Source organism: Pelodiscus sinensis, chromosome 13 (genome assembly GCF_052426305.1).
Source record: "Pelodiscus sinensis isolate ZL-2025 chromosome 13, ASM5242630v1, whole genome shotgun sequence".
In the NCBI taxonomy this organism is placed as follows: Eukaryota; Metazoa; Chordata; order Testudines; family Trionychidae; genus Pelodiscus; species Pelodiscus sinensis.
Genome location: NC_143064.1, coordinates 22,855,838 through 22,868,699, shown reverse-complemented (window position 1 = coordinate 22,868,699; position 12,862 = coordinate 22,855,838). Strand labels below are relative to the sequence as shown.

Below are 12,862 nucleotides of genomic sequence, written 5' to 3'. Positions count from 1 at the left end.
CCCCAAGGCTCAGAGCTCCCTCCCCAGCAATGGGGAGCCCGCACTGGCAGTTCAGCTTCCTGCCGCCTGCCTGTGGGGTTGGAGAGCACTAGCACATTAGGCTCTGGTGTGTGTGGGGAATGTGTCGGGGGCCACATTTGTTTTTGGGTGGTGGGCTTTTTCTTTTTACTTGTATATGATTCCTGACTTTTTTTTTTCTGTGGGTCAGTGGCCCTCGACCCAAAAAAGGTTCCCTTCCCCTGCATTAGAGAGTAGAGAGTCTGTCTGTGAATCCATTTGTTCAGGAACTCTTCCTAAATGGTAAGAGCTAGGATCACCAAATTTGACATGAAGCTTCCTCTTATCATAAGTTAAAGGAAGGTCAGGGTTTGCTTGTGCTGGGACAATGGGATGTGTGTGAAATGCCATTGTTTCTCATCAAATGGAAAGGGAGTGATGTGATAGCAGGAACAGTTATACTCATGAATGATTACAGGAGGGCCAGTCCCAGAGAAGCGGGTGGGTGGCTTGCATGGCCTGTGCCACTCGTGGCCATGGGCCTGGGCGCGCGCGTGTGTGTGTGTGTGTGTGTGTGTGTGTGTGTGTTTAGAGAGAGAGAGATTATTTAACATAGTTTTTGAGCCATTTCTTGAGTTTGGATGATGTTGAGCATGTAGTAAGTAGAATTGTAAACAATATGTATTTTTAAGCTATGCTTAAAAGGCCAACCTATTAATAGCCCTTGTCTTTCACAGAGTGTAATATATGTTCAATTGATTAATAACTTTCCAGCCCCCAACAGCTCAAAAATAATGAGTTGGGCCTCAAAACATAATGCAAATGGCTTCAAAATCCTGAGCTCAAATACAAACCAAGTCATAGAATGTTTTGGGTTTATTTGTCTTTTGGTTTCTGCGCTTCTAGGGTCCAATCAGTTATATGCTCAAGTTTTTCCCTATAACTGTGAGAGTTAGAAACAGATTGTATTAAAATAAGGTGACGGTTGTAATTCTCTCATCATCAGAGGAATCCATGAGTTGAGAAAACTGCCAAACAAGAGAAAAATGCCAGAGTTAACAACACTGAATAAGAGTTTGAACTTGTATATTGAAGATTTCAGCATGTTTTAAAAAGGAGGTGGCATTACCCCTGTTTTACAAATGGGCAAAGTAAACACACTTTGAATTTGTGGCTTGCCCAAGATCGCACATCTAGTTAGTGTCAGAACTGGTAGTCGCACAAAGGAATCCTGGCTCTCCCCAAGACCAGCCTAATTTTAAAAGGTGAGATGAAGCATAGGTGAGCTTTGAGGTTCTCGGTCTACTGGCAATCTTGGAAATATATTCCGTTTAGCAATAGCTCAGCTGGGATTTCCTTTACCTACTTTTTTTCCTTTCGTTTTTTGTTTTCAATTATAACGGTTATCAGAAACACGTGTACAAAAACGGTAAGTCCCTTCAACACTCACCTGCTCCTGCTTTTTATTCATCTGCCATCTTCTCAACTTCACTTACCATTGCAGAGTAACAAGATACTTCCACTAAAATGATCTACCTTGAAATAGTAAACAATGTTGACATTTAAATGAAACTTATTAGGCTACAGAATTAACAAACCATTTAGATAAATGGAGGCAGTTGAAGTGTGTTGGTTATTACTTCAGGCTGTCTGCTGCGTACTTGGACAGAGAGTACAATGTCAGCTCATGACTGGAATGTTTTCTTGGCAAATATAAGGGTTGGCAACTTATTTATTTAACTTGTAAATTCATGCAGAAACTGATGGGACCACAGTCAGTCAACATAGTGCTGTGTTTGACATCATGGTTAGGTCATTATGGAAATGATTGACACACAGAGGATTATGATGTCACATGGGAATAAACCCTGAGAGGCAGTGAATTCTGAAGAAGCAAAAATTCTTGCTTTTCATGTAATTTTCTTTGATGATTTAATAAAATAGCTCAAGATTAGCTTCATCTGCAGAATTTTCTCCCATTGTGGTATTTTTTAAGAGGTTTCTGTGAGGCATTTGTGTCCATTTAAGATGGAATGTTAAGGGCCAAGTTCTCTTTGGTTTTATGGTTAGAGGAAATGGTTGTGTGTCAGTAAGACTCTGGATTCCTCTCCTGGTTAAAAGCATTGACCTTGAGCAAGTCATTTGACCTTTTTGCCTCACTCTCCACTATTAGGTTAAAAAATAAGTATAAACTTAACGCAGTGACCTCCCAAAAGGAAAACAACCAGATGCTGCATGTGAGCTGAACATTCTTGAGGAAATGAATTACACAGCTTCTGTTTCTGCCCCCAATTAAGGATGTTAAATATTGGTTAATTGAATAGTCGAGTAACCTCATGAGTTCTTATCGTTTAGTCGACTGTTGTATAGTACCTGGAGACAGGGCCAGCCGCCAGTGTGATCCAGCCCCATTTCCGAGGAGCCCCCAGCTGCTCTGCGCTGCTGCCTCTGTATCAGAGACAGCAGTGTGGGGTGCCAAGTAGGGGCTGGTCTGCAAGGGGAGACAATTTAAAAACCAGCTCCTGTAAACTGTTGGTCCTGTAGACCAGCTGACTGTCGCCCCATGCTGCTGCCTCTGATACAGAGCATCAGCTCTAGCATAAGCTAGAGCTGAGCTGTGCTGCTTGCCCTCCTAGCTCCTAATGCACTTTAAATGCAGAGCCACAGCAGGCGTAGGTCCCGGACTAGGTGTGAGCTGGGTTCTCTGTCCACCCAGCTCCTAATACACTTTAAATGCAGCAAGGGTAGGTTTGGGACCTGTTGCAAGCCAGGACTCAGCCTGCTAAAAAATGTACTGCCAAGGGGTGGGTGGGACAAATGCATGTAGTCTATAACATTAACCTATAAGCTTTTGCTTATTGGTTAATGGACTGTCCTATTACATCCGTACCCCCAATCCCTGAGAGCCACATTCTGCATCTGATCTGTCCTAGGGAAATGCATTCATTAAAATAATGCTGCTATCAAACAGTAAGTACCACAGTCACTAGAGGTAGTAATGAAATGGACAATAACCAGACCAGTACTTAGTTTTTCTGAAGTGACAGCGATTTGCCTTTCTAGCTGCATTTATTAGCCTGCTAGGGAACATGAAACAGAGCCAGAATGGGGATTTCTAACCTGTTCCTAGTACAGTAATGAGAAACAACAAATGTAACTTATTCCAGGTAAATGGGTCAATTTCACCAGAAGAAGGCTAGTTAAAAGTAACAGCCACATGGAGGATACAACGGTATGTGTTTATGTTAAGGCACAGGACATGTAACTCTGAGATATTATATCCCATGCAGAGGCTCAGAATATGTGACCTCTAAAATATCTTGCTAACGAAATGTGATTAATGCAGATGTTTCCTCTTTGGATGTGTATGAAAAGTTGATGCATTAACTTTTTACAGGAAGGTCAATTCTAAATGCTCGAGCATCCTCTGACAAATATTTTGTGTAACCCTTTAGCTCCTAATCCATTTAAGCACTTGCAATCATTAATTAATGCTTCTCTGGATGGAATGGAAAGGTGTACCTGGCAAATTCTACAGCACAGCAGAACAGACCAGTAGGTGCATTCCACTGGATATACTTGGTACATTCAGCAGTGCAGAGCAGCACAATGTGTCATTCTTCCTGATCATACCTGAGTCAGGGTTGCAAGTGCATTCCACATGTAGGTGTGAGCAGCAGCCAAAGATTTTAAGAAGCTATAGCAGAAGAACAGGAATGTTTTACAGAATGGGAAATATCAAGCTAGTCCCATACCAGGGTACTTCTTAGGAGGGGTTTGGACACTATTTGAAAAACTAGACTGTCCTCAGAACTTCAACAAATTGTACTTTTTATGTGCATGGGAGATTTATGTTGAGGTGAGGGGGGAGAGATCATCCAGTTTCCTCATCTTTTTCTCCTTCTGACAACAGCATGAGAGTTTTTTCCTCCAGGGCTGGCAGGGACTCCCCATGCAGGCTGAAGATGCTGGTTCACAATCAACCAGTAGGGAGTTTCTGGAGGGAAGTGCTTTGGCATTCCTTTCCCTATGGATGAGCAACCTATTAGAGATGTGAAGTGCTCAAGTGACAGCTGCCCTCTTGACCAACACACCAGGATATGGGGTGGGGAATCTAAAGCCTGGGGGCCAGATCCAGCCCCTGGTGTGCCTAGATCCAGCTCCCAAGGCTCGGGGCTCCCCCCCTAGCATTGGGGAGCTTGCACTGGCACTCCAGCCTCATGGGCCCCCTCTGGCTCCTTCTTCGGGGCTAGAACACAAATGCTGTCTCCCTGCTAGGCTCTGGGGTGTGAGGGCGAATGTGCGGGAGTGTCTTTCTGCTTCTGAGTTGGGAGCTTCTCACTTTTGTCCAGCTCCTGACTGATTTTTCTGTGGGTCAGTGGCCTCGACTCAAAAAAGGTTCCCCACCCTTCTACAACTTGAGTTAAAGTTGTTGAGGTGGATCTGTAATAGACTCTCATCCTCTGCATATCGGGTGCAGCATTGATCTGTAAAACGCCTGTTGTGCAGAGATGGAGGAAGTTTCTCGACGCAAATTCTTATCCCAACTGTCAGGCCAACTTTCACCTCCTTGTAACCTCTCTCTCTGCTGGCAGTGCTGCGACTCAGTAGTGGGTATTTCAATGTACTTGAGCCAACAGCAGCTGGCACAGTAATAAACAAGACCATAGCCTGTTTCTTTTAAATCTGTATCCTCAATTGCAGAAGGATTTTCTTTGTTGGCAGGAACTTTGCAACAGAGCCTTTGCAGTTTAGTACAGGACTGGCTCAGCTGTGCTCAGTTTTTCTCATTTTACATGGATAAAATATTAAAGTAAGTGCTTATAAAAGATTTCTCCTTGGTCAACAGCGCAAATTTGATTTTCCATAGTAAATGTATTGCCTGTGTATTCTGAATTGTAATAGTGTCATTCTGGAGCAGTTGAGGGAGTGGATCTCAGGTCGTTTTTGATGCCATCTCTGTACAAATGTACTCATGATCTTAGGACAGTGGTTGTGTTTGGGATTTTCTCCCTGCAGCAGTTAGTGGTTTTGAAGAGCTTCTTTAATGCAGTTGTTAAGTATGAAAAATCCTGTAAAGTCATGGAACATCCTTCCGGTAGCAGCTCTGATACGTACTTGGGTTCATCACCTTGCCAGAGGGTTCGATTGGTGTGTGGTGATCTGTAGAATTTCAGCTGAATGTGATCTTGTTGTTTTACAGGCAAAACCCTGATCTCCACCTGCAGTTACAGCAGAGACCCCCTCACCATCACAGCCCAACATCCTCCTTAACCTCCTTGGGATCTTTGACCTTACTACAGTCTCCACCACCATCCAGACTGTCTCCTTCCCAGCATCAGCAACCCCTGACTCCAAATCAGGGAGACCCGTGCTATCTACCGCGCACTCAGCAGCTGTTCCTACCTAACCAGGTCCATCAGGGAGACTTCTACCGACTATGCCAGCCCAGTCTCAGCCAGCAGCAGCAGCAAGGAGATTCCTACACGTTAATGCCAAGAGCTCAGCAGATACCTTCTCCTTATCAGCAGATGCAAGTAGATCCTTTTGCCATTGTTTCCAGAGCCCAGCAGATGGTGGAGATCCTGTCGGAGGAGAATCGATCCTTACGGCAGGAGTTGGATGGGTGCTACGAGAAAGTGGCCAGGTTACAGAAGGTGGGTGTAGAATGGAACTGCCCTTCTCCTTTGTATAATGTTCTCTGTAATGAAAATGACGACAAAACCAATGTGAGCTGGATGGTGCAGGGGGCTGGTAATCTGATCTGGAGCTTTTCAGAGCCAGACCCAGTTTGGAACCTGCCCAGGTTGGTAGTGCCTGTTCTTTGGCATCTGCTGGCATTCTGTTTATCTAGGTGTGCTGAGTTGGTGGCCTCTCTTCTGCACTTGGTAGATGATTGTACCTATTCCAGTTGCCAGTAACAGTGCCAGCCTCACAGAGGTGAATTCTTAGATTGGTTAGCTCTGTTCCTTAAAGCCAGTGCTAATAATAAGGCTGCCGCTGGTGTGATCTTCCTGTTAGATTTGGAGAAAGCTTAGATAGTATGGTGGTGGATTCCCTAGACATAGTTGCGATGATATAGGAGGGATGTGAACGGGTTATGTTTAGCGGGTAATGGTTAACTGGTACTTGGGAGCAGCTCTCTGCCTGGTGGGGCTGGAGCAGCCCCTCCACCTGCTCCCCTGTAATTGGTTAACCGTAATGTTTAACGCTATGTATAACTGGTTAACCAACTAAGTGGGATTTTATCTCTATTACATAGCCAAGAGACTATGTGGGCCCTGGGGACTGGACTACCTTTTTGCCCTAGAAATAGTCCTCCAAAACTGACTGACTGGGCATTGAGGGAGAAGCTTGCATAGCTGCTGCCCATCAGTGTTTCCTCTAAGCTGTGGGGCAGCACAGCTTCACAGGTGATTAATCAGTCCTGCCCAGTTAGAGGTTCAGGGCTCCAGTTCAGAGGGAACAGCCCGTGCTGTGTGTATCCCATTCTTTGGGTGTGATGAAGTGGGGATTGTATTCACTCAGTTTGCTTTGTTATGTTGCATGTGATTTCTACTGTCCTGTGGTAACCCTGTGTGTGCCTCAGTTTCCCTGGGCACGGCATCACAATCTAGATGGGGATGGGAATTCCAAGTGTGACTCACTGAAGGAGGATGCCCAGGCCTGCAAGTTCACAATGACCCAGGCTCATGGTAACCTGAGCCCAAGAAGGGAATGTGACCTGGTGACACCTTTTGCCGGGGAAGCTGGACAAAGGCTGGAGATGGGGTGGCTGCAGACAGATGAGTGGCTGAGAGTATAAGTGAGTCTCGCTGGCTTGGGGTGCAGAGATGGGGAGCAGGACCATTGGCTCCAAGCTCCCCTCACCCCCAGATGGATTGTACTGACTGTTACTGGTTCCGGAGCTAACAAGTCTGCTCTGTGCTGTATCCCTGTTGATTAATAAACCTTCTGTTCCATCTGCTGGCAGAGCCGTCTGGCTGCAGATGGGGGTGCAGGACACGGTGTCTCCCCACACCTCGGTGACAGTGGATAAATAAAGAAGTTTGGACCTACAGGGCTGTAAAGCCATCACTTCTCTCTGGCACTGTAAATTCACTTAAATCCTAACACAACACCAGTCATGTGTTATTCTAGGAGTCCCACTATTGCTTTCCTTATACAGCAGGGATTGTCAAAGTAAGAGAGACAGCCTTCGCAATCACACTGGCATGTATGTTTTTATAATTCTTAAAATAATTGTCAGTAGCGTGTGTGGAGTTGTGCTCCTCTGATAGACAGCAATTTAGAATCAGCAGCTGGTCAGCTTTCTCTTTACTCTGCAGCTGTAGAGAAAAGGTGAGCACTGGATGCAGTTCAGGACTCTGCAAACCTCTTTTGGGGCCTTGAACTACACTTGGACCCCTGAACAGCTTGCAAGTGCCTGGCTGTTCAACTTTAAGTGGGTTGTTCTTGTTCCTTTACCATGTCTGAATTCCTGTGTTTACTATTTCTTCCCACTTCTTCTAATTCCTAACAGGACTTCTGCCCAGGTTCGTTTGTTTTTTAGGGAGGTTCCAGTGAGGGAAGTATTTTAGTGAAGTGTTTGACAGCTTCCTGATAACAAGAGATAAAGGAATTCTCTTTCCTCCCCGCCTCCTCCCACTAATCAGCTTCTTGCTGACGGAGAGCTGGTGAGGTTTGCAGTTTGGTGGCTGTTAATACCAAAGTGACATGAGATCCTGCTGGTTTTGGAGAAAGTCAGTGGGCATCTATCTCTGGTGAGCAGTTCCCTGCTTAGACATCAAACTAAGAGACAGTACGGCAAGATGGGTTGGGCAAAAGCTATATTTTACTGTTTCAACAACTATGGCAATACTGTAAATTGAAGTTAAATGACCGACTGATCAAATAGTCTGATCAAATAGTTGTGTCTCTTAGTGGGTAGGATACTAGACTGGGATTCAGGACCCAGGCTATGTTCTCTGCACTGTCACTGTCTTGCTGTGGTACCTTGGGCAAGTTGCATCACTGCTCTGGGCCTCCATTTCCCTAGCAGTCAAATGGGTGTAGTGATACCAACCTTCATTGTAAAGCTCTTGGAGAGCAACTGATAGAAGCATTATCTATGAGTTGGGTATTGTAACAGGTTTAACCTCTCTGGTCCGGCAATATTGGTGGTCGGGCTTGATTTTAGTTTACCAGATGGCCTCTTTTCCTGGGTGTGGCCAAGTTTCCCATAGTCCTATAAAGTTTGTTTACAGCCACCAGTCCTGGCTCTCAGTGTTCTGGGCTGTTACTTAGCCCTAAATGAATTTTAAGAGCCCAATAAGCAGTGGAAGTGTTGTTAGTGCTGCTAGACAATATTGACTTCCCATGGTTCAGCACCAGTCAAGTCCTGAGGGTGCCGGACTAGAGAGGTTCAACCTATATTTATTAATTAGATAGAAGTTTAGTAAGTAGTACAAACAAAATAGGAGGGTTTAGTACCCACTATCGATTATCGTTCTGTAAATAAATACAAATCTGCAACTGTCAGCCGACGGTCAGGGCAGTGAGTCCCTTATTACCGGCTGAAGTTCTTTTAAATTGTGCTTGGTTCTGTTACAGCAACTGAAGGAGTCAGGTTAAAGCTTAAACAGTTACTATTTATTGTTACAGGGTAAACTTAGTTGTTAAATGCTACTACTGTGTTACAGATAACACAGACACTACAAAGGACAGGACAGAAATTACACTAATAAGACTTACAGGTACCATGAAACCCTTTGGTTCTCTGAGCTCTTATTAAATGCATGCAAAATAGACACATAGCAGGTATATATTCTCACCCCTGCGTTCCAGACTTGGCGTGGCCAGCGTCTTTCTCTCAATCCCTCGGGAAGAAGTAGGGCGAGGTTGGGCGTCCCACAGACCTCGGGAGACAATCAATACCTGCCAGCAGGTATAGATGACTGGAGCTCAAATAGGGTGGGCTGCTGAACCTCTTTTTATACCCCTTGGGTCATGTAGGCTTCTTCCTGGTTTCAAGTGGCCAATTAGGAAAAATGGCTTTGAATGCCAAGTTTCCCACGAAGGGTGCAAAGCATAATTTACACCTGGGAAAATGCAGACAATGGGCACCTCTGGTATGTGATGGGCGAAGATTCCTCTCCTGGGACAGTGCAGGCGTGTCAATTACTGGTACTAGCCATCAGGGCGACGGGAGGCCCCGGGTCGTCAGCTAGCCCATTTACTGTCTGGTTTCTGTTTATGGTAGAGTCAGGGACAGGCAGCAAACCTGTGTTCCCAAGGCATCAAAGGCTGACTGCCTTTCTCTTGCTCTCTGGGGGGGGGGGGGGAACAAGATGGGGCTCGTGGAAAAACAAGATGGGGTTTTGTGTCTGGCTACAGCAACGCACATCAGAAATTTACATTTTGATATTAATATTTATAAATATAATTTTATATATCTGCTTTGTATGTTCTCAGGTTTTTTTTTTTAATCTGTTTATCAAAGACCTTCTATGAAATTGCTTTTTGACCCAGCTCATGGTGATTTCACCTGGTAGTTATGCCCCTGCTTTTAGGCCCCAGCATCAGCATCTGCAAAAAGGCCTTTCTGTAACTGTAAAAAAGGCCCTTTCCAGTAACTGTTTCCAGTAATGAAGAGCAAGGGCCTGAGAGACAGGACTCCAGCACTTTATGTCTAGCTGTGCTTCAGACTCCCTTTGTGACCTATGATACATCACAGCCTCTTTGTGTTGCAGTTTTACCCACCCGTACCATGGCAGTAATCATGTTTTCCCTCCCACAAGGCTTAAATCTTTGTTCAATAAACCACTTTGAGAACCTCAGAAGAAAAATGCTGCCTAAGTGCCAGGTATTGTTAATGCTAAAGGAAATGGATTTATTAATTTGTTTTGCAGCTGGAAACAGAAATACAGCAAGTTTCAGAAGCCTATAAAAACCTGGAGAAGTCCTCCTCTAAGCGGGATGCCCTGGAAAAGGCTATGAGAAACAAGCTGGAAGGAGAAATTCGTAGGCTTCATGATTTCAATAGGGATTTGAGAGGTAAATCATTAAAAATTTCAATTTAAATTTTTTTGTATACTTGTCTGGTGAGTGTGTTCCTTTGTGAGTCACTTGTTATGGCTGATACACTTACAGAACATGACATGATATTCCAGGTATTCTCAACTGTCTAATGTTGTCAGCAGAGAGCTGGGAGTGTAGAAAGGTAAGGTTCAGTTGATTAGTGCAATATCTAACTTCCAGCCTGTTAATCATTAAGGAAACAGAAAGATAGCAACAAGCCAAAACTGTATCCCAGGGTATAATCCTGGACCTATTTCTCACGTTGTATTCTAAAAACATTGTGTACAAGCGCCAATGTGAAACTATGAATGCTGACATCCATGTCCTGTCCTTTGGGCCCTTTGCACTAACACACACAGGGCTAACTGCCTGCTCTTCCTGAAGGCTTTCAATATTCCTTATCAATCCAGACAGCTCTTCCTTCAGACTCCCCTTTCCCTTCCAGGGCAAGACGCTGCCTGTATTTCTTCAGTAATGTCTGGCTCCTGTAAGAAGTTACAGCAGTACTGTGGCTGGGAATCGGGAGTGTCAGTGAATGGTGTGCAAGCCTAGATTGGCCATGGTTAAGCTTTTAATTTTCAAAGGGAGAAAGTGGCTTGTGGTTTAAAGAAAAATAATAATTGCAGAATAATTTAAGCTGGTTGTTCAGCCTTTTCTATAAATGTCTCCTGGTTCCCCTGCATGTTATCTACTGTCGCTGCCCTCGTGGTCTCTACTCATTTAAAGCCATGTGACTTGGGAGAATGGGAAATACTTTGTGTTAGTCTAAAAGTCACCACAGGGTAAGTCTACATTGTTGTCTTAAAACCCCACAGCAGCCGTTCTTGGGCATTGAATCTTGGGCTGCAACTTGGATTCCCATGCCTCAGAACCTGAGACCCTGCCAGAGCCCAAACCTCTACATAGCTGTTTTTAGTACTCTGCATAAGCCTGAGACTCATTGGCACAGGTTGTAAAACACAGTGTAGACTTACCCATAGTGCCCAGTACTGCAGTGGAAGGTGTCATACAGAAGCTTGTAATAAAGAAATTAACCTCTTTTCCCAGCAAATCAAGCAGCATAAGCACTTAATATGAATACCCAAAGACTAATACAGACTTTTGTCTTTCAGAACACAAATGTTGATTTAGGGTTTTTCATTTTTTTGGGTAGTCAGGTAATCAGAAATCAGGCCACTAGTCCTTTTAGTTTTCCAACTTCTGCCCAGAATGCTTAGTAGAGGATTGCTAAAGAATTACATACCCTTATTGAAGTTAATTTTAAAAATTGATATCCTTTTTATAGGTTTTGTAACCATCCTATGTTATTTAAAAGCAAATTATATTCCTGGGATATAGTTCCATAGAATGGGTCAGCACTTGTGTGATTTTTTTTTTTAATTTTCCCCCTAAACTCTCACATGTGTTAGCTCTTTAGAGAGATAAGATGGGTGAGGAAATCTTTTAGTGGACCAACTTTGGTTGATGAGAGAGGCCTGAAGAAGAGCTCAGTGTAAGCTTGAAATTTGTGTCTCTCTCATAGACATAAGGTGGTTCAACTAAATATATTGTTTCACCTACCAGTCTCTTGAATATCCTGGAATCAACACAGCTGCAACACCACTGTAGTGCATACATAGATTTTTAGAGTAATTTCTATAGAATTCCATTGGCTTCATCCCCTGCTGAATTCTCTAAAATATTTCCATGAGAGTGTTGTAGCTAGAAATAGTTGAACAGCATTTGTATATGTTGTGAAAGCAACTGCCTCTTTGGTTTCTGACCCCAGCCGTTTGTTGCAAATCGTTTAGAACCAGGAGTCCTTTGCATAGAACTTGTTTTTACATATGTCCAAAATAGATGCAACTAACTTAGTGAGCTCTTAGAGCATTTCTGAAAGGTTTTTATTTTTTTGTTTCCCTTCTTAAAAAAAACAAACAAACCCTGCAGAGCGGATGGAGACGGCCAACAAGCAGCTCGCTGAAAAGGAATTTGAGGGATCTGAGGACAATCGGAAAACCATCTCTCAGCTCTTTGCACAAAGTGAGTCAGACGTTCATTGTGGTCTAGGAAGAATGTGTCACTCAGGCGGTTTTGTGTACTCCGTATCACCCTGTCTTGTTATGTGCTCTGAGATTATTGTGATGTAGGCACATTAGATAGTCTTTAAAACTACCAGTGAATAAAGACATTAAATTCAGGGCTTCTGTCAGAACATACAAAATTCTTCTGCTAACCTATATGAAGTGGTGAGGTATCCGGGATGCTGGAAAGAACACTAAGCAGTCTACTTAACACTGGGTAATGAAGATCTTTAACATCAAAGTGCTTCCATGCATAGGATGTAGCTCTGGACCCCTTTTATGTCCCAAAGATATGCTTGGGCCTGATCCCTCATATGGCCACGGTCTTGGAAGGGGGCCAGAGCAGATGAAGAGGAGCTAAGTTGGGATCCATGGGGTAGGGATGTTAAATATAGTGTAATTGAATAGTCAGTCATGTGACCACATGACATCTTAGCAGTTACATGACTATTTGAATAGTCCCCGGGGGTGGGGCTGGCAGCTAGTATGCTCCTGGTCCTGCTCCCGAGGAGCCCACTGACACCCTGCGCTGCTGTCTCTGATACAGAGGTAGCAGAGTGGGGCGACAGCAGCTCCTGACTGTGGGCAGCTCGGACCCCCTGGACAGGGACTGCTGCCACGGACCAGCCTCTGTCTGCGGTGGGCCCAGGCTTGCTGGAGCAGCCTCTGTCCGTGGGGAGCTGGGACCCCCTACAGACAGGAGCTGCTGCCGCAGACAAAGGCTGCTTTATGGCTACCTTCTC

At 44.4% G+C, this 12,862-nt stretch overlaps 1 protein-coding gene and 1 long non-coding RNA gene across 5 annotated transcripts in view; one reads left to right on the top strand and one right to left on the bottom strand.

The window, feature by feature from the left end:
- The window catches only part of AMOT (angiomotin), a 97,666-nt gene that overhangs the window by 50,041 nt on the left and 34,763 nt on the right, over positions 1 to 12,862 (top strand). For all 4 annotated transcript variants that reach the window (XM_075940903.2, XM_075940902.2, XM_075940901.2 and 1 more), the window contains 3 exons: positions 5,201 to 5,654; positions 9,888 to 10,032; positions 11,986 to 12,078. In XM_075940903.2, the coding sequence (XP_075797018.1) occupies positions 5,201 to 5,654; positions 9,888 to 10,032; positions 11,986 to 12,078 (692 nt within the window). The remainder of the gene's footprint in view (positions 1 to 5,200; positions 5,655 to 9,887; positions 10,033 to 11,985; positions 12,079 to 12,862) is intronic.
- On the bottom strand, positions 861 to 1,751 carry LOC142831235 (uncharacterized). Its single transcript, XR_012906906.1, has 3 exons — positions 1,638 to 1,751; positions 1,448 to 1,533; positions 861 to 1,025 (listed from the first exon to the last, which is right to left on the bottom strand). It is a non-coding gene; the product is annotated as an uncharacterized LOC142831235 (long non-coding RNA).